Source organism: Podarcis liolepis, assembly GCF_965112155.1.
Source record: "Podarcis liolepis genome assembly, chromosome: 16".
In the NCBI taxonomy this organism is placed as follows: Eukaryota; Metazoa; Chordata; class Lepidosauria; order Squamata; family Lacertidae; genus Podarcis; species Podarcis liolepis.
Genome location: NC_139567.1, coordinates 40,702,902 through 40,723,025, shown reverse-complemented (window position 1 = coordinate 40,723,025; position 20,124 = coordinate 40,702,902). Strand labels below are relative to the sequence as shown.

The 20,124-nt window shown below is 42.5% G+C and overlaps 1 protein-coding gene across 4 annotated transcripts in view; it reads left to right on the top strand.

Moving 5' to 3' along the window:
* The window catches only part of VMP1 (vacuole membrane protein 1), a 113,405-nt gene that overhangs the window by 63,285 nt on the left and 29,996 nt on the right, over positions 1–20,124 (top strand). For all 4 annotated transcript variants that reach the window (XM_083480068.1, XM_083480071.1, XM_083480070.1 and 1 more), the window contains exon 8: positions 10,336–10,416. In XM_083480068.1, the coding sequence (XP_083336194.1) occupies positions 10,336–10,416 (81 nt within the window). The remainder of the gene's footprint in view (positions 1–10,335; positions 10,417–20,124) is intronic.

The following is a 20,124-nucleotide window of genomic DNA, read 5'->3' as shown; positions in this document are numbered from 1 at the left end:
AGGCTTCAACTACTCACTAGATAAATGGAAACACAACATTTCCATCACTTCACGTTGATTTTTGTTTTTTTAAGACCGCATTTGGAGAACCACGATGCGGAGGAGAAAATGCATCACTGTGGTTCTGCGAAGTCTTGCTCAAGAGCTAGCAGAGGAGCTCTTGTTGTCTACGCAGGAACAAAAAGTGGTGAATAAGAAAAAATACAGGCTGTAGCATATAAATTCCACTCAGCCGTGCAAAGGTCTTAAGGGGGGGAGAGCTTGTGGGAATGGAAGAACCTTCTCTGCCTGGTGGGAGAGTGGCATGTCGTTTTTCTTGCATGGCGCTCTTCTCAGTCGGCAGCACCCACACCTGTGAACAAAAAGCTTCTCGCACAGCGGTAGTGCTGACTCTGACCCCCATAGCACACAGTGCCCAGGTAGAAGTAAGAACTGGGACTCCTGAAATCCAGACTCTGTAACTCCTTCTCCTGCAAATCTGCTTCCACCTATTCTTCTCTCCAACTCTGCCACTCTTTTACTCATACCCAGCTTTTTCCTCAACTGTCCGGGATGGGGAGCCTATAGCCCTCCAGATGTTGTTGGACTACAACTCCCATTATCCCTGAGCGTTGTCCGTGCTGGCTAGAGCTGATAGGATTGGGAGTCCCTATGTCATATGGCCAGCATGGTGTAGTGGTTAAGAGCAGTGGACTCGTAATCTGGTGAACCGGGTTCGCTTCCCCGCTCCTCCACCTGCAGCTGCTGGGTGACCTTGGGCCAGTCACACTTCTCTGAAGTCTCTCAGCCCCACTCACCTCACAGAGTGTTTGTTGTGGGGGAGGAAGGGAAAGGAGATTGTTAGCCGCGTTGAGACTCCTTAGGGTAGTGATAAAGCGGGATATCAAGTCCAAACTCTTCTTGTTGTTGTTGTTCTTCTTCCACTTATTTTTTCCCCTTTTGAGATAGATCAGGCATCCCCAAACTCGGCCCTCCATATGTTTTTGGACTACAGTTCCCATCATCCCTGACCACTGGTCCTGTTAGCTAGGAATGATGAGAGTTGTAGTCCCAAAACATCTGGAGGGCCACGTTTGGGGATGCTTGAGATAGATAGATAGATAGATAGATAGATAGATAGATAGATAGGCAGTGTTGAGCTCCGTGGACCCAATGGTCTGACTCAATTTAAGCCAGCATCCTTTATTCCTACCGAAGGGTCCTTCCTTCTCTTCAAAGACAGCACTTTTAGAAACTACATTTTGTTAAGGAATTAATGTGATTGTTCCACCACGGTCCCCGATTTTTGAGCACTTGATGATTTAGTTTTGATCCCGTTAATTCAAAGCCTTGGTGTGGGAAACAGCTAGACTAGAGAAAAAGAGAAGCTTTTCATACATTGTAAATGTGAGCTTGTGAATCGGTCCTTATTTCAACATCCTATTTTTATTTTTTATTTTGAGGGTGCCTATTCCCAGCACAGCTCTTGTGATCTGATGATTAATCCAATGAAGTAATAACTAATCATTTAACTATTCCCGGCCGGTTCATGCTTAGTGGCAGGAAGCCCTTTTCTAAGCCGACGAACAGTCATCCTTTTGCTAGGAATAAGGTTGAGCAAATAAGTTTATTTTTAAAAAATCATTACAATAGAGAAAATTAATCGCAGTAATCAGGAGGAAAGGAGAAGAAAGTCTAAATTCTGTAAAATGGGGGAAATAATGTTTTGCCCGTAAGTAACTTTAAAATCTCATATATAGATATATTTATGTCTCTTAAAATCTGTCAGGGATTACTAAAGTGTAACTGGATTGTTGCTTTCTTTTAAAAAAAACAACTTTCCCAAAGTGAATCTTCTTTTAACCTCTGTGCCTTTTTTTGAAAATGGGATAAAAGTTGTGAAACTGACTGTTTATAGCATCTGAGAAATGAAACTGTGAAAGCTCTTTTTGATTACTGCAGGTGGGATTTTGGCTTGTGTCTTTAAGCCAAGTAAAATTTTCTCATTAAGGAAATCAAAGCTAGAAAATCCAAAAAAACCAATGTTCCAAATAATTTCAAAAGGTCTTTCCTTCTGAAGCTCTATTTATTCACCTAATGTTTTCTACTCTAGTACTAATTAGAATATCTGAATCTTCAGACCTTAACATGTTAGTAGTACTGCAGTATTCTTCTGTGATTATATATATATGTTTAAAGTTCATAAACAAAAAAATGCAGAATGAAATAGAGACGATCTCTGAGTGTTTGATAAATGAAATAATTACTATTAATGCATAACCATTATTTGATTTATTTGATTTTAGCCCACTTATTCACAGACTTTAAAAACTCCTAGCTGTTGCTTAGAATTTGATATAGGTTATGTACTCTTCCTAGAATATTTGAAAACTTTAAAGAAGTAATATTAACAAAACAAAACATAGAAAACAGTTTAAATTTTGCTAAGAACTGGTGTTCGGATTCACTAGGGCAAACTTGATTATCTTTTTAACTAAGCGTTTTTGATCCCTTTTATAAATGAGGAACTTAGAAATAAAAATCATGTGCCCTTTTAATTCATTCTTTGATGTATAGATAGCTGTCCATTACCTTTATCTTGAACATGTTTCCATGGGACTAATTCACCTTAAAATCTATGGTTCTTAACACCTTAGAAAATGCTTTTAGGATTGAGGTACCCTTTATCATGGGCTTTTCTCCAAATGTGGAAAACTTAGAAGTGCAATTCTTCATTTTTAAACAATCTCCTTTCTTTTGCACATCCTCAGACTATTTTTTTTAAAGGTCTTTAGCAGTGTAGTTCCCCAAATTGCTTTGTCCCCTTTGCCAAAAAGGTTATAACATGAGTTGTGTGGAAGTCAAACAGAAATCCAGCCTGATTTTCCTATACTGTAGCTCATACCTGTTTGGGTTTAATATCCAATAAATGTGGCGTTTTACTGTACAACCAAACTGGGGGGAAACTCTTCAGAAACCACCTCCCCCCCAAAAAATATTATTATTATTTTGCAAATGTTTCAGTAACGCAATGTGCTTTGTGCAATCGTTGGGGCGAAATGGGAACTGAAAACGTAATGCTCAGATCTACCATGGTAGCACAAACCAGAATAGGGAGACTTCTTATGAAATCGCAGTACAGATGGACATACTCTTCTTAGTTCACTTCTCCTTTATTTTCTTTTTCTCCTTCCCCCAACCCACCCCAACCCCACCCCACCTCCCCTTCCTTTATATATATATAAAAAAATGCTTCCAAGTCAGCAAAGAGGTAATAATACGCATGGAAGCCCCTCTCTCCCCAGTCGCCCATAACCTGTGTGTGAACAGAAAGACAAACTGCAGTTTCCCACATCTAGCAGCTATGGTGGTGGCCCGAATCCAGAAGATTCAGATCTCCTAAATGCAGAAATCTTCCACCTTCCTGCTAGGAAGGGGCTTTCCCTGTCTTCGTTCCCAGCAATTTAATAATGGGGAGCTGTGTCGGCTGCTATGTGCCTTAATTATAAACTGGGGTTTAAAACATATTTTTTTAAGAGGGCACCAAATAGAGTATCTCCCTTTGAATCATAGATCTCTACCCATCCCCGAAACTGGCATTTTTTTTGGCTTTCCCCCTCCCAAGACACACACTGGATCTTTGCTCCACCAGCTAATTTATATATTATCAATTAATCACTCTCAGCAATGGCTGTTTGAGTGGTCCCTTCTAAATGGTACCAAGCTTTTGCCAAAAGGAGTTGCATATTCTCCTCTTTTTGGGGATACGTAAACACTCACACACCTTATAATTTTTAGCCAGAAGGGCAGAACACGTAATTAAACTTTGTTGTTGCTGCTGCTGCTCAAAATAATTCATAACTTCAAGCTAAATTTGGTTGACAGCTAATTCTTTTAAAGCATGCAATTAATTTCCCCCTTCTTTAGCTCGTTTTCACAATGCGTTATGAAATCAACAAAACATCTCTCCCCCTCCCCTTGAAAATTTCTTGCCAGCAAAATCTAGCCGTTGAAAACCATTAATATAAATGCACAACTTGAGGGATGAATGCACCATTCATGCACAAAATGCTAAAAGTCTTTGTCCTCAGATTGCACCGATGCAAGTATATCCCATATTGGCATCTGTAGATAATAGACACTGAAAATGCCTTCCTGGAACAAACCGGAATTTTATCAGCACCCAGGTCTTTTCTGTTAAAAAAAAAAATTTAAAATGTACTGTGTAATAAAACTGCTAATTCCTGAAAGTTTTCCAGCTATTTTGGGGGAAGAGTGATTTGCTGACAAGGCTGTCTTTCAAACTTAATAAACACATTTTTATTTTATATTATAATACTTGCCCTTATCTATATCTTTATATCTAGGACCCGCAAAATTTCTGTGAATTTGTTTTACACAGTTTTCATATTGGGTTTTAATTGTTGTAACCATGAGATCTTAGGATGAAGGGCAGATAATAAATTAAAATCATTATCAATCTATAATCTTAAACCAAGCACTCACGAAGACTAGGTAAATTGAAGCAAGATTTACATCTATGGTTCATTTAATAAGATATTCCCATTTTTAAAAGTCAACTTACAAGGAATATATGACAGCTGGTTTATCTTCAATCTAAAGCTGATGGAAATGGTAGTATGTATGTGTAACATATGCCCTTCGGTTCTAGTGAGCTGTAAATAAGCTTTGAATAGGCAGAAATGTTTGAGCTTTGTGCAAAAACTCCTTTTTCTTTTTATTAGGACCTATTTTTGCTTTTGAATTTTTATGTTAAAAAATCCAGGCATTTGAACTGCACTGAATTATATATGGATCGGGGGAAAGGCAGTTGTTTTCTGTATATATTATTTTATTCATTTATTTATTGTATTTACAATAGTATTTCTAAATGCCAACTCATATTTTTTATGTTCAGAATAATCATTAAAATATAATGATGTGTGTGTAGGAGTTAAATGTGTTCTCATAATTACCTTCCTTATAAAGATTGTCTTATCAGGCCTTTAAAAATAAATAAATAAAAGTCTTTAAATTAGCAGGCAAAACCTTTTTTAAACCATTTTAGAGAATGCATTTTAAATATTGCCTAAAAGTAATAATTTAAATGCTGTTTAATTAGCTAAAAAACCTGCTATCTAGTATTTTTTATATTGCATTTTTCAAACCAAGGTGAAACTTTGAAACTGGTTTGTTCAACAGACTTTCTAATCCGAGTCAAATGATGTGTATATTTTCTGGGATGATTGCATTCTGTAAAAGCAATTTTGCCACCCTAGAGTGTAACATCTATGGAAAATCTTTATTACCAGATTTATTTAAATGAAGACTCACTCATAATTTTTATATTTGCTCCAGCCTTTAACATAAAATATTGTACTATAACTATCTTTGTTCGAAACTAGCTTGATCCATTCAGACTCATTTTCATACTTTGTCGTATTTCTGTGCCTCTACATAAAATTCATATGTTTGGGAATGTCCATGCTTTTAATATAAGATGGTTTGGAAAATTTTGCCGCAGGACATTTCCCTAAACGTGCTCCTTTCTTTTCATTGTATACAATATATTATTGTATTGCAGTACTAGATATTTGTAAGAATATAGTTGGGAACTTGGGGTGGGGGCGTAGGTTAAAAAATAAATAAAGTAAAACATGAGTCCTGTAACCATTGGTTGCTTTTGAAGTTCCCCAAAGCTGAGCTTCTGTAAAGGCAAATGAGATGTAGGATTGCTGAGTGGCATGCCTATTGTAACTTGGATAGAAAGTTTAAGGGCTGCTGCCTTATTTAATTGGTCAGCATATAGACAAATCTCCCCACAACCTGAATTTGAAGTCCGGTCCTAAACTTGGGATTATTGTTCTCCATCAGTTAATCTACTTTAGGTTTCCATTTACTAGAGGTCACCAACATTCCTGAACCAATGGGCACGTCAGGAATTTTGAGAGGATGCTGTGGTCTCCATTCACAAAATGGCTGCTTTGGGTGGCATATCACAAAACGGCCGCCGTCAGAGCATGGCGCGGCGCAATATGGCTCCCACACCGGAACGAGCAGAGAAAAAGGCAGGATCACAAAACGATCGGCCAACCCATCGGTGGGAGAAACAGCACCTCCATCTGCGACTGCCATATTGGCTTTGCAGAGAGACCCCTTTTGCACCTCTCCTCTGTTCAGCATGGGTGGGGTAAGGTGTCCAGTCTTGGCACCCATTGAAAAGCAGGCGTGAGGGTGGGTTCAGTGTTAGAAGAGGCCGAATCCTGTGCAAACAGGAACTGAGCAGGAATGGCAGTCATTGGGGCATGGCGGATTTTGAGGAAGTGGTTGCTGAGAGCTTTTGCATGCTCCATAGGCATCGTATGGGCAACCCATGCCATATACCAGGGGTCTGCAACCCGCGGCTCCGGAGCCGCATGTGGCTCTTTTACACTTTTGCCGCGGCTCCGGGGCGGATACTAACGAGGGGAGGAGGCGCATTGTGCGCCCCGACACTCCCCACTGTGGCGGGTGCTGTACTGGCTTGTGACGTCGCATGGGGGCGGTGCGTGCGTTAGTCACGCACCGTCCCGACGTCACCTTCCCACCCGCCCGCCTGCTACATTGTAAGGGACATGTACGCTGGTCACTGCATTGAAAGGGGGCATGTACGCTGGCCACTGTTTTGAAGTGGAGTGAAGAACACACACACAAAAAAAGGTAACTTGTTAATTTAACGTTTATTTCTATGAGGAGAAGTAATTCTGAGGGGTCAAACAAAGAAATAATAAAAAAGTGACAAAAAAGTTATTTTTATAATGACGAGTTTTGCAGCTCCCAGTTTTTTTTTCTTTGGAAATGGGTCCAAGTGGCTCTTTTTGTCTTAAAGGTTGCAGACCCCTGCCATATACCTTAGAAGCTGCCCCTTGTTTGATGTCCCAGCACCCATTTGAGGATATTTTCTCCTCGTGCGATCAATGTTCCATCTCTGAACAGCAAGGGTGTTGTAGGTACAGGTTTTGCTACTCTGAAATGTTCAGCCTTTTGGGGTAAGCTCTCCCCATCAAGGATAATGTCCATCGCTTAAGGAGTTGGAGGGCTGCTTCCAGCATCACACGTGGATGCCCTGATGACATCCAGTGGCTAAATGTGCCTTTCACTAGCTTAGATTGCTTTAACAATTGGTGGTTCCCTAGCGGGTGGCGCTATGGGATAAACCACAGAGCCTGGGACTTGCCGATCAGAAGGTCGGCGGTTCAAATCCCCGCGACAGGGTGAGCTCCCGTTGCTCGGTCCCTGCTCCTGCCAACCTAGCAGTTCGAAAGCACCTCAAAGTAGATAAATAGGTACCGCTCCAGCGGGAAGATAAACGGCGTTTCCGTGCGCTGCTCTGGTTCGCCAGAAGCAGCTTAGTCATGCTGGGCACATGACCCGGAAGCTGTCTGCGGACAAACGCCGGCTCCCTCGGCCTATAGAGCGAGATGAGCGCCGCAACCCCAGAGTCGGCCACGACTGGACCTAATGGTCAGGGGTCCCTTTACTCTTTACCTTTTTAGCAATGCTGAGACCAGGTCTGCCCTTGGGTCTGGCTCAGGAGCGTCATTGGGTGGGGACATCCAGCCGGCAACATGTGGCGCCATTGTTAAAACATCTGCCCTGGCTCCCCACCCGTGACTGAGTCAGACTCTAAAAGTGCTGGTATAACTCTACAAAGCCCCTGGACAACTTGGGCCCAGGGTACCTCAGGGACCAGCTGAGCCCTTATATCTCAGCTTGATCACTGACATCCTCTGCAGGCGTGTCATTGGCTGTCCCCAGAGCTGAGGTGTAGCTCATTTGACATCAGCATGAAACAGAGATTTCGGTGTCATCGACCCAGGCCTGCCAACAGAGACTCAGCAGGTGCCTTCTGTTTCAGCTATGAAATGCCTACTGAAAACTTTCCTATTCTGCCAGGCTTATTCAGGCAATTAAGAGTACAGTGGTACCTCGGGTTACATATGCTTCAGGTTACATTCGCTTCAGGTTACAGATTCCGCTAACCCAGAAATAGTGCTTCAGGTTAAGAACTTTGCTTCAGGATAAGAACAGAAATCATGCTGTGGTGGCGCGGCAGCAGCAGGAGGCCCCATTAGCTAAAGTGGTGCTTCAGGTTAAGAACAGTTTCAGCTTAAGAACGGACCTCCGGAATGAATTAAGTTCTTAACCCGAGGTACCACTGTACATCTTTCCATAATAGTAAACCTATGTGTGTGTGTATACATATAAAGTGGACGCTCGGGTTGCCAACGTGATCCATGCGGGAGACACATTCGCAACCCGCAGTGTTCGCAACCTGCAGCGGCGCATCTGCGCACGCGCGGGTTGTGATTTGGCACTTCTGTGCACGCACGACCACCAAAACCTGGAAGTAACCTGTTCTGGTACTTCTGGGTTTCGGCACGTCCATAACTTGAAAAAATGCAACCTGAAGCGTCTGTAACCCGAGGTATGACTGTACACACACACACACACATTATATATATATATAAATACAGTAAAGGAGTGTGCGTTAACCGGGCTTTCTTGGCTGTGCTCCCTCTTCTAAGGAATTACCTCCCCGGTGAAGCCCCTCAGGCTGGCTCTTTCCTCATTGAAAAATGAGTTTAAACCTTCTGTATCACCAGTCATTAGTTACCCTTCTGCTGCTGTGTTGCTGGCTGGTTGTAGTTTTTAGTGGGTTTTATTTGCTTGTTTAAACATGAAGTTGTTTTATCCAAATTTATGACCATTCTAATTGCTTTTAAGTGACTTGATGACTTTAAGCGACTTGCGCTCTTGTCAGCTGCCCTACCATTGGTTATAAATACAATAACATAAGTTATATATTTGCATCTTCCAGAGGCCATGTTTCAAAAAAATGTTCTGTTTGGGATTAATAAGGGTTTCTTTTCATTCCACATTTGTTAAAAATTGTGTGTGTGTGTGTGTGTTACATATTTATTTAATATCATGGCAAAAATACAGCTTACATAAGTTCTTTTTTATTGTCATGTTATTTGCAGTAATGTGATGTCTTCAGCCCAGATCTCGAGCCCTTTTATTTGAATCAGGTGGCGTTTCTTTCTTGCTCTGTTAAATCTGCCAGCATGAGATTCCACGTTCCACATTTGTAAGAAATCAGTCTTTTAGTGTGGCAGCCCCAACACTGTGGAACTCACTGCCTATTGACATCAGGCAGGATCTCATCATCACCTTCTAAAAACAGTAACCTATCCAGACATGTAGGCACGTGTTTCAGTCTCGTGGTTAGCTTATCGTCGATTTAAATTATTTTAGTTACATGTAGGTAGCTGTGTGGGTCTGCCGTAGTCGAAACAAAATAAAAAAAATATTTCCAGTAGTGCCTTAGAGACCAACTAAGTTTGTTAAAGCTCATACCAATAACAAACTTAGTTGGTCTCTAAGGTGCTACTGGAAGGATTTTATTTTTTAAAAATTTTGTGTGTGTTTTAAATAGCTGTGTTTAACTTTTTCCCTGATTGTTGCATTGTTTTATTCTTTCTGTAAACTGCTTCAATGTTTTGTTTACCGTTAAATGGTATATACATTTTATGATTATTATTATTTAAAGGGTGGGGGGAAACCAGCTCATTGCTATTTCCTCTGACAATGGCTCCCCAATATTTTGGGCAGGTCCATTTTTTTCCTGTCCTTGGTACTTAACATTCCTTTAACCAGAAAGTGCCAAGGGATAATAAAGGCTGGTCCTTTCTGCGTGCCAAGCATATGTCCTGCCACCAAACCACAGCCAGGAGCTATTCGCATTTTGAGTGGAGCTCAGTGCCTACGGTGGGGCTGTGGAGGGCTTTTTTATGGAAAAACCCTAGCTTGTAACCCTTCCCTTCCGGAAAAGAAAGCCATGTTCACACCTTTGCTAATTGCAGTTAATTGTGTTTTTATGATTCTCTAAAGACTTAATGGCAGTGATGCCAACTCCAGCTCAGGTGTGGGGGAGAGAACTATCCCGAGGGAGGTGTTCCCCCCCCCCCCTTGAGTGATGAACGTTACCTGTCTGTGTCACAAAAGTTCGAAAGGGTCACTCTAGCAGGAAGAGCTGCAAATGAGCATCTGGGATTGTTCAGCGTTTTCAATCTGAATCAGCCCGCCGGATGTCTGGTTCACCAGTGTGTCAGTTTTATGTCCTCTTTCTCGCTTCATAAAGGCTTTTTTTTTAATTATTAAACACACTTGCACAATGCAGGGTGGGAAGGGAGATGTGAGAAAGGCTGTGCAATCCTGTGGGCTTGGAAAAATAAACTCCCCAGCCCTGGTTGATTATTTCCTCCCTCTTTCTCCATCTCTAGTTACTTAATTTGTTGTTTTCTTCGTTCACAGGACTTTGCCTCCCGTGCTAAGCTGGCAGTCCAGAACCTTGTGCAGAAAGTTGGCTTTTTTGGAATCCTGGCATGTGCTTCAGTAAGTCCTTATTCCTTCTATCCAATAAATGTATGGATGGGTTTAAATTGTCCCGTTCCACCTTCCACGCCCAGCTTTCACTACCCGTTCCACCTTTCCCAGCAAGGAACTCACAGCTGCCTTATGTGCTTTTCTTTGATATTCATCACATCGTCATATTCTAATCCTTCTTTTCAGACAAAGATTGCCCTTCAAAGTGGGTCTTAACAATTTAAAAAATTAAAATAGGGAGATGAAGGGCAGACTCTGAGATTTTAAAACTTAATAAAAAGAGAAAACACACACGACGAGGAGTGAAGGAACAAGGCAGAGAAGGGTGGTTGGTTTGATGATGCCCAAGCAATAGGCGAAGCTGAAAGCAAGCATTTTATATTAAACCCCTGAGGTTGCACAGGGATGTGCAGGCAGTGGATAAAGACCATGGGCTTGAAAGGACTTGCAGATGGAAAATGTGCTTACAAGGTGAAAAAAATAATAATTAGGAAATATGAGCCTCAGTAATAATGAGCATGTACAGAGTGCACCTCCCCTGCCAGTGAGGAACCGCTGTATTTAATGAGATGCTATTTTTACATTTTATACTTCCTGGTCATGGTGATTGATGGGGAATAAATGTTGGTTACATTTTAATATTTCTTGACTCTTGTTTTCATTTACGTTCCAAAGAGTTTGGGTTGGGGTCGATGACAGCTCATGGAGGGACCAATGAAGTCGGGAGTTTGGGGAACCCGAGTTAAGACCATTGCTGGTGCGTCTTAGACAGAGGTGTTGCAATGGGCCCGGAAGCCCTTGTCCCTCAGCCAGGCGTCAAAGGCTAGATTGTGCCTCCCTTCCTTTCCTTTCCAGAGCCTGGTGGCAATTGCTAGTTGGAATCAGAGCGTCCTTTTTCCCTGGGAAGGGCCTCCTCTATTTCTTTTCGACAATTATTCCCTTTTCTCATAGGCTATCATTGGCTGCTTACCACAACGGCTATATTCTGCCTCTTCGGTTGGAAGCAACCTACCGCTGAGATAATTCCTTCCAGTAGCACCTTAAAGACCAACTAAGTTAGTTCTTGGTATGAGCTTTCGTGTGCATGCACACTTCTTCAGATACACTGAAACAGAAGTTGCCAGATCCTTATATATAGTGAGAAGGTGGGGAGGGGTATTACTCAGAAGGGTGGTGGGAATGGGAGATTGGCAGATAGCTGAGATGAGCCTGTAGACGACTCTTAACGACTGCAATAGGTCTTACAGGAAAAGGCAAGGGGTGAGAAGGTGAAAAATGGCTTAGTCATGTATAATGAGATAAGAATCCAATGTCTCTGTTCAGACCAGGTCTCTCCATGGTTTTAAGTTTGGTAATGAGTTGCAATTCAGCAGTTTCTCTTTCCAGTCTATTTCTGAAATTCCTTTGTAGTAAAACAGCTACTTTGAGATCTTGTATAGAATGTCCTGGGAGATTGAAGTGTTCTCCTACTGGTTTCTCTGTTTTGTGATTCTTGATGTCAGATTTATGTCCGTTTATTCTTTGGCGTAAGGTTTGGCAACTTAGTTGGTCTTTAAGGTGCTACTGGAAGGAATTTTTTTATTTTGACTATGGCAGACCAACACGGCTACCTATCTGTAACTACCGCTGAGAGTCACAAATGGGAATAAATGTCACAGCCTGCAAGCTTCTCTGAAGAAGCATTTGCTTGGCCACCGTGAGAACAGGAAGCTAGACTAGACGGGCCACCTGACCTGGTCCAGCAGCCAGAACATCTTCTGATGTTCTTACCTTTTTCATGCTCTAGCAGGTTGCTCCTGGGTGCCAGTCTGGCCTTGTTAGCCAAGGCTTCCCTTCCCCACTTTGTTGGGTGGGGTACCGCAATCAAGGAATGCCCCGTGTGATTTGTTTAGTTGCGAGTTTTGGTCCAAGTCCGAACAGACGTGTTGTGTTGTCGGACTTGACTGTGAACAGCCAGTAGATTTTGTGGTGGTCTGGACTGACAGTGCGGAGAAAGTTATGAAAGTCCTGGTGGGACGTCACATCCTGTCTAGGAGTCCAGATGAAAAAGAGGTGTCAACAGTGTTATCTCAGATAAAAAGAGAAGCTTTTGGGAAGCGTTGTAGTTGAGAAAGCTTCATTCTAAGTGAGCCATGATGATGTTGGCATAATTTGCAGCCCATAGCAGTACACCGATCTGAACGTCCATGCTCTTCCCCAAAACTAAAGTAATTGTGGTTAGTTTTGAGGTTCTTATATTAATTTACTAGGTGCTGAACAGCTTGAGTCCAGGATAACTTAAGGATTGCTTATATCCCTGCCCAGTCACTGGGGTCTTCAGGGAAGTGACTGTTAGTGGTTTCTTGCGGCTCAGAAAACACGTTTCATATTTGTTGTTGTTGTTACTCAGACACACATTTCTGTTTATTTATATTGAATGTGTATACTGCCCAGCTGAGATCAGATGTTAAGTAGTTTTCTCAGAACTTCTGTGATGTCCTGTAGGTAACTTGGTTTGGGAAATGGAGTCTATATAGCCAAATGTGTTAAAAACAATACCTCATACCTTCACACAGCAGACAATGCCGTTAAATTAGAATTAAAATGGCACCACCCATGCTTAGTATTTTGTCAAAAGAACCAGAGTTATTTGTCCTTAATTGCTCTATTCCCAAGATGGTCTTTAGAGTGGTTTACAGCTTTCTTGGTTATGGATGCATACGGTATCATGTTAACCGAATTAGTTGCAAAGTTTGTGTTCCGAGCTATAAAAGAGACATAAGCAACTTTTACAGAATTGTTAAAAGTGTACTGTTTTTGATTTTGTCCTAACCATGTTTAAATTCTTAACCATTAAGCCTGTACTGTTGGTGAACTGCCTTGTATTTCTGAATTTCTTTCCCAACATTGTTTGGAGTTACATCTTTATTTAATTTTTTTAAAAAATTGGGATGCCTGTGGATTGTCAATAAGCAAGGACTTCATCTCGGTCCCGGTCCTGAAATCATCCCCAAAGGGCACAGTCTTGCAGGTCCAGTTGGCAATTGCTTGCTGTGTGTATATCTTGTTAGCGCACTGCATTGTGACATCTATCCAACCAGAAGATTTTGTGGTTTTTTTATGACAGCCTTACGTTACAGAAGTGCATGAAACGACCAGTGGTGAGGAATAATAATAATAATAATAATAATAATAATAATAATAATAATAATAATTTATTTATGCCCCGCCCATCTGACTGGGCTTCCCCAGCCACTCTGGGCGGCTTCCAAAAAAATATTAAAATACTGTAATACATCAAACATTAAAAGCTTCCTTAAACAGGGCTGCCTTCAGATGTCTTCTAAAAGTCTGGTAGTTGTTGTTCTCTTTGACATCTGGTGGGAGGGCGTTCCACAGGGAGGGCGCCACCACCGAGAAGGCCCTCTGCCTGGTTCCCTGTAACTTGACTTCTCGCAGTGAGGGAACCGCCAGAAGGCTCTCGGTGCTGGACCTCAGTGTCCGGGCAGAACGATGGGGGTGGAGGCACTCCTTCAGATATACTGGATACTTCAGATATACTGGATAATTCTGATATCTGGATACAGATATACTGGAACTTGTGTCTCTCTAGATGTTACTAAACTATGACTCCCCGCATCCCTGACCATGGGCCATTCTTGCTAGGGCTGGGGGGAGTTGCAGTTCTGCAGCCCTCTAAAGGGCCAAAGCTCTCCCAAAAAAACCCTGACTTAAATAAACTTGTCCCAAGACATAGAGGACTTTGTATATCATTAGTAACACCTTGAATCAGTACACCCCGAGCGTAAATTCTTGATTTCCTAATAAAACAGCAGTATGAGGAAGTCGATTCATTTGTAAATTAACCTTACGACTTTTTATAACATTGGGTTGTGATAGAATAATCTCTGTTCAGGGTTATGATAGAAATAGTTGGAGGGCAAAAAATAGAAACCTTTCTGTGCTTGTTTTGGTCTTTCAGCTGGCTAAACCCGTTTTATTTTGATTTTACTTAATTTATGTTTCTATGTTTTCTGTTTCGTTTTAAGATCTCTTTGTTTTATTTTTGGGGAACCGTGCCATTCAGATTCCCAGGATGACACGGACTTGACAGCATTTTGGAGCAGATTTGGAAGCATACACATTAAAGCCTACAGAAATGTACTTTAGAAAGCTTTTCGGCCTGATCCATGTCTAGCAGCTCATTTGAGTCACTCAGTTCAGGCCTTCATTGCATTAGAGATGCTGGATCTGACTCACCAGCTTTCAGTCACCCTCGCATGAGGCATCTTTGAATAAGCTGACTTGAGCTGAAGTAAGCTCAATATAACTGGAAATCATGGGGTGGGAGAGAGAGAAAGAGATTTAAACTGCCCTTGTCTGCCTCCATTTTTACTTTTTTTCTGTGTGCTTGTTAAATTATCTGCTAACTCATGGCCTGCTTTGGTAAAAAAAAAAAATTCCCTTCATTATGACATTATGTTGCCCCTGTTGGCTTTTAAAAGTTTAATGTGCCGTAAGATGTTTTATAGGAAGCTATTAATAGATGGAATGAAATAAATAAATGTAGTAATTAAGCAGCAGCCATTTTCTCCCTCTTTTTTTGTGAGATGCCTTTTGTGTGGAAGGGCACCTAAGCAACTCAATTGTATCGTTTTGCTTTTTTGTGAAGGAAAGTGAGTCAGACTTTGCGCTTTCGTGAAGTTCTCATTTTCGAAATATTAATTATTTTTCATTATTGTTATTGCTGCGTTAGTTTATATCCCCTTCTTCCTCTGAGGGCTTCAGCGGTAGCCTTCTCTCTCTCCTGGTCATTTTATCCTAACAACAACAACCCTGTGAGGTAGGTTAGTCTGAAAGATAGCTGTGGGCGTAAGTTCACCCAGAGAGACAAGAGTGGGGATTTATTTAATTGTGCATTTGAAATAAACATTCTGCATCTGTTTCGAAGCAAATGCAGCGTAAAACACTGGTTCTAGCAAAATTTAGTTCATTTATATCAAGGCGACTTATATGGGGGTTTCTGGCCTGGATTCCGTTAAAACTCTGGGCAGACCTCAGCTTCATCAAGCAAGCTCAGTAGATGTGCCTCAGACCAGCAAATATAAAAAATGTTACAGTTTAGGGCAAAACTATATTAACATTTTTAAAATTCATGCTTTCTCATACTCTTGTCCTCATTGTAAGCAATCACACATTAATAAACTTGAACTGAACAGGGAACAAAATTAAAACAGATGTAGGTGAGGGGGAAAATTGTGACATCCCCCATCACACATAGGCCCAGACCACATCCACATTGTACGGTTAAAGCACTCTTATTTCACTTTTAAAATCATGGCTCCCTAAATGCTCGAGGAATCCTGGGAACTGCAGTTTGTTAAGGGTCTCCTGACGCCGCTTAGCTCTTTTAACAAACTACAGTTCCCAGGATGCTTTGGGTGTAATCCGTGACTCTAAAAGTGGGAAAGGAGTGCTTTAAATGTACTGCCCACTCAGAGCTTTAACCAGCTCATCTGAAATTTGGCAGTCGGGTAAAGTTGAGCCCAGGTTAGCTCTAGACTTGCCTGTCACCCCTCTCCATCTATAGGGTGAAGTTTTCTGTTTATGACGACCGCCCTGCAAGGCGGAACCGAGGTTTACCTGGAAAAGGATGCGCACCATTTCTGGTGAATGTGATGGGTTTTCCCCCTCCCCCTTCGTAGGTTGTGCAACGTTGGTGCACGTTTTAATTTGGAAAAATGTGATTTGTCTTTTGAATCCGCCTTCCTCCTTACCCTGTGCATTACGACATCCACAGCTTAATCTCCAGAACATTTTGTCCTCTTTTTCTTACCGAGACAAGTAAACACATCGCCTCTGGGTTCTGCTCGTAGTAGCAGTGAATCAGCCACCAGATTCTTCCCTGCCACTGGCACCAGGGCCATTGCGTTAATCGCACAGATAAATAGAAGGAAATCGGATATTTAAAGGGTTCTGAAAGGGACGGCGGCTTCCCCAGGGTCTCAAGAGTTTTAATTGGTTTACTCTGCAAAGTTCTTCTATAGTCAAATTTAACTCTGCCTTTGGTAACAAGTTTATACGATACGTGCTGAGGACCGCAGGAGAGTTGGAACCAGAACTCCAGCAAAACAAACACAGAAACATTTGTTCTTATAACTCAATATGGGGATAGCCAACATGGTTTCCCCTCCCCCCGTCGTTTTGGACTACAAGTCCCATCATCCCCAGCCAACGATAAGGGATAATGGGAGTTGTAGTCCAAATCATCTGTAGGGTGCCACGTTGGCTAACTTTGGCCTGGATTGCCTGACCCCAGCTGTCTGGGACCTTGTTAGGGACTGGGGATTGTATTGGCTATTTAAAATGTTTTCATTTTATTCTCATTTTAACACCTACAGCGCCTTTATTGATTTTGAAATTCAAGTATAACATAACCCAAATGAAAAGTTGCAAGCCACTCACCCTGTTTCACTGTCCAATTTGCAAGACAAAAGTAGAGAGATACATTTCCCAATTTTGGAAAAAACTGCATTATTATAATTTATTATTATTATTATTGAAATTATATCTGTTGTGATCTCACTGTGAGTGCAGTAACTGCAGAAAAGAAGGATAAATGAACCAGACTCGAGTTTTCTTATTTCCTCATACCCCTCTCTCCTTTTAAAAAAGGGAGTGGGAGGGAGGAAGCCCCTTTTAGCCAGAGTAGGTACTGACAGGACTCTGGATGAATTTATCTTCTTCAAGGAGAGCTGTGTTAATCTGGGCCAAATCCAGGCTGTTGCATTTCTCTTGCATACCTTGTCTAGACTGGGGATAAAGAGTCACATTTTAAATGTGCTGTATAATGCGTCTGAACACTTAGCGCATCAGCGTGGCAGGTCGGATATTTTTACGATCCTTTTAAGCAAAGGTTGACCATTTAGCTGGGGCAGTAACAGCAATAATACTTAGAATGAGCATTTTAGATGGCTCAAAGCTATCACAGGTACATTCTCTCTCAGTAGGCCTTACGCTACAACAAGCTAGTAAGGTAGTCCATTGCTGTTAATAATAATAATAATAATAATAATAATAATAATAATAATAATAATAATAATTTATTATTTATACCCCACCCATCTGGCTGGGCCTCCCCAGCCACTCTGGGCGGCTTCCATAAAAACCAAAAATACAGTAAAATATCACACGTTAAAAACTTCCCTGAACACGGCTGCCTTAAGATGCCTTCTGAATGTCAGGTAGTTGTTTATCGCTTTGACATCTGCTGGAAGGGCGTTCCACAGGGCGGGGGCCACTACCGAGAAGGCCCTCTGCCTGGTTCCCTGTAGCTTTGCTTCTCGCAATGAGGGAACCGCCAGAAGGCCCTCGGCGCTGGACCTCAGCGTCCGGGCAGAATGATGGGGGTGGAGACGCTCCTTCAGGTATACTGGACCGAGGCCGTTTAGGGCTTTAAAGGTCAGCACCAACACTTTGAACTGTGCTCGGAAACGTACTCGGCAACGTTTCCATGTTTGGACATCCATCGCGGGGGTTGGGTAGGGACATTTAGGCCTCCAGGTACATTTGCTGGACTATTTTTATTCATTATACTTATTGAACTAAGCTCCTATACTTCTAAGTGGTTGACAAATATTAAAACTACCAATAAAAGCCAGCTAGTTGTTTTTTTTTAAAAAAATAATTAAAATTAACAGCAAAAAAAGAGATTAAAACACAGCAGCAGCAGCTATGTGTCTGGGTACGGTTGCGCAAACTACCTGTTTCAAGCAGTTGCTTAAATAAGCAGCGCCTGATGTCAATAAGCAGGGAGTTCCAGCCACATCCATAAGATTGATTTCTTACAACTGTGGAGCAGGTATTTTGTGGAACCTGTAACAATGCCAGTGGTTGGACTACAGCTCCCATCATCCCTTGCCCTTGTCCATGCTGATTGGGGCTGATGAGGGTTGGGAGTCCTGCAACATATGGAGGGCCACAGGTTCGTCAGCCCTGATACATCACCTCCCATCCCAGCAACCATCAATTGGACAAGGCCCTATTCTGTGTTTAGACAATGCGTGAGGTGCTGGACTATTATGGGCTGCCACAACAATTGTCCTGAAGCCGTGGAATGTCTGCCCCCCCAAAAAAGTACACAGTACCCCTCCGCAGGGGCGATTGCAAAGAGACAAGATCGGCGCAATAGATCTTTCAGAGACTAGCAGGAAGCCTGTGATGTAGATTTTGGTACATTCGGTTTCTTTACTCACTTACTCCGCAGAATCATTGAGCCGTGCCCAGGAACCATGCATGGTGGGGGTTTTGTGCACCTGAGGGGTTTGTGGGGTTTTCCTGAAGGAGCGTCTCCACCCCCATCATTCTCTGAGGTCCAGCTCCAAGGAGGGCCTTCTGCCAGTTCCCTCACTGCGAGAAGTGAGGTTACAGGGAACCAGGCAGAGGGCCTTTTTGGTGGTGGCACCCATCCTGTGGAACGCCCTCCCACCAGAAGTCAAGGAAAGAAACAACTACCTGACTTTTAGAAGACATCTGAAGGCAGCCCTGTTTAGGGAAGTTTTTAATGTCTGATGTTTTCTTGTGCTTTTAATTTTGTCGGGAGCCGCCCAGAGTGGCTGGGGAAACCCAGCCAGATGGGCGGGGTATAAATAATAAATTCTTCTTCTTCTTCTTCTTCTTCTTCTTCTTCTTCTTCTTCTTCTTCTTCTTCTTCTTCTTCTTCTTTATCACATAGCAGCCCTCCCTCACCCCCAGACCAACACTGCAAGCTGCTTTTTGAAACGTGAGGGAGTTTCCAAAAGCAGCGCTTGACAGGGAATGAGAGTCTGCTTTCTGTGAGAGTGAGTGGATTGGGGCCCAAGATCCATGCAAACTCTTGGGGGTGGCTAGTAGCTTGGTATCCCCTTCCAACACTGGGAAGGGCTGTACTGCAGTTGTAGAGCATATCTACCTTGCATGCATAAGGTTCCTGGTATCTCCAGGTCTTGCATGCCTGAAGCGTGACTGCTAGTCAGTGTAGACAATGCCAAGCCAAATGGACCAGTAGCTCTAACTCCCTATCAGCCTGCGTCCCTGACACCCAGAAACAGAAATTAACAAAAAATCCCAAGAGGGTGGTGTGCAACTGGCGCTGCTAGCAAAATGTTACAATCATTTACAGTTGCATGATAGGATTCCTACAGGCTTCCTAAACTACCACACAGGGTTGTTGTGGGGATAAAATGGAGAAACAGAAGCATGGAGCTCTGTGGAGGAAAGATGGCGTGTACAATAATAATACAGTGGTACCTCAGGTTAAGTACTTAATTCGTTCCGGAGGTCCGTTCTTAACCTGAAACTGTTCTTAACCTGAAGCACCACTTTAGCTAATGGGGCCTCCTGCTGCCGCCGCACCGCCGGAGCACGATTTCTGTTCTCATCCTGAAGCAAAGTTCTTAACCCGAGGTAATATTTCTGGGTTAGCAGAGTCTGTAACCTGAAGCGTATGTAACCCGAGGTACCATTGTATACCCCACAAGTATCCCAGGGAAAAATGAGACATCCTGTTTTCTCGCGCAAGAGCACAGCGGCCATTTTGGGCGCCATGATTTCCCCCCAAATCTCACCCCGAAGAAGCTCTTCCTACACCCCGAAAAAGCACTTTTGGGGGGCCGCAATCTCACGCAGCACCCCAAAAAGCGTGTGCAAGCATGGCCCCCAAAAGAACACATTTTTCGAGCTCCGTGATCTCATGCAGGT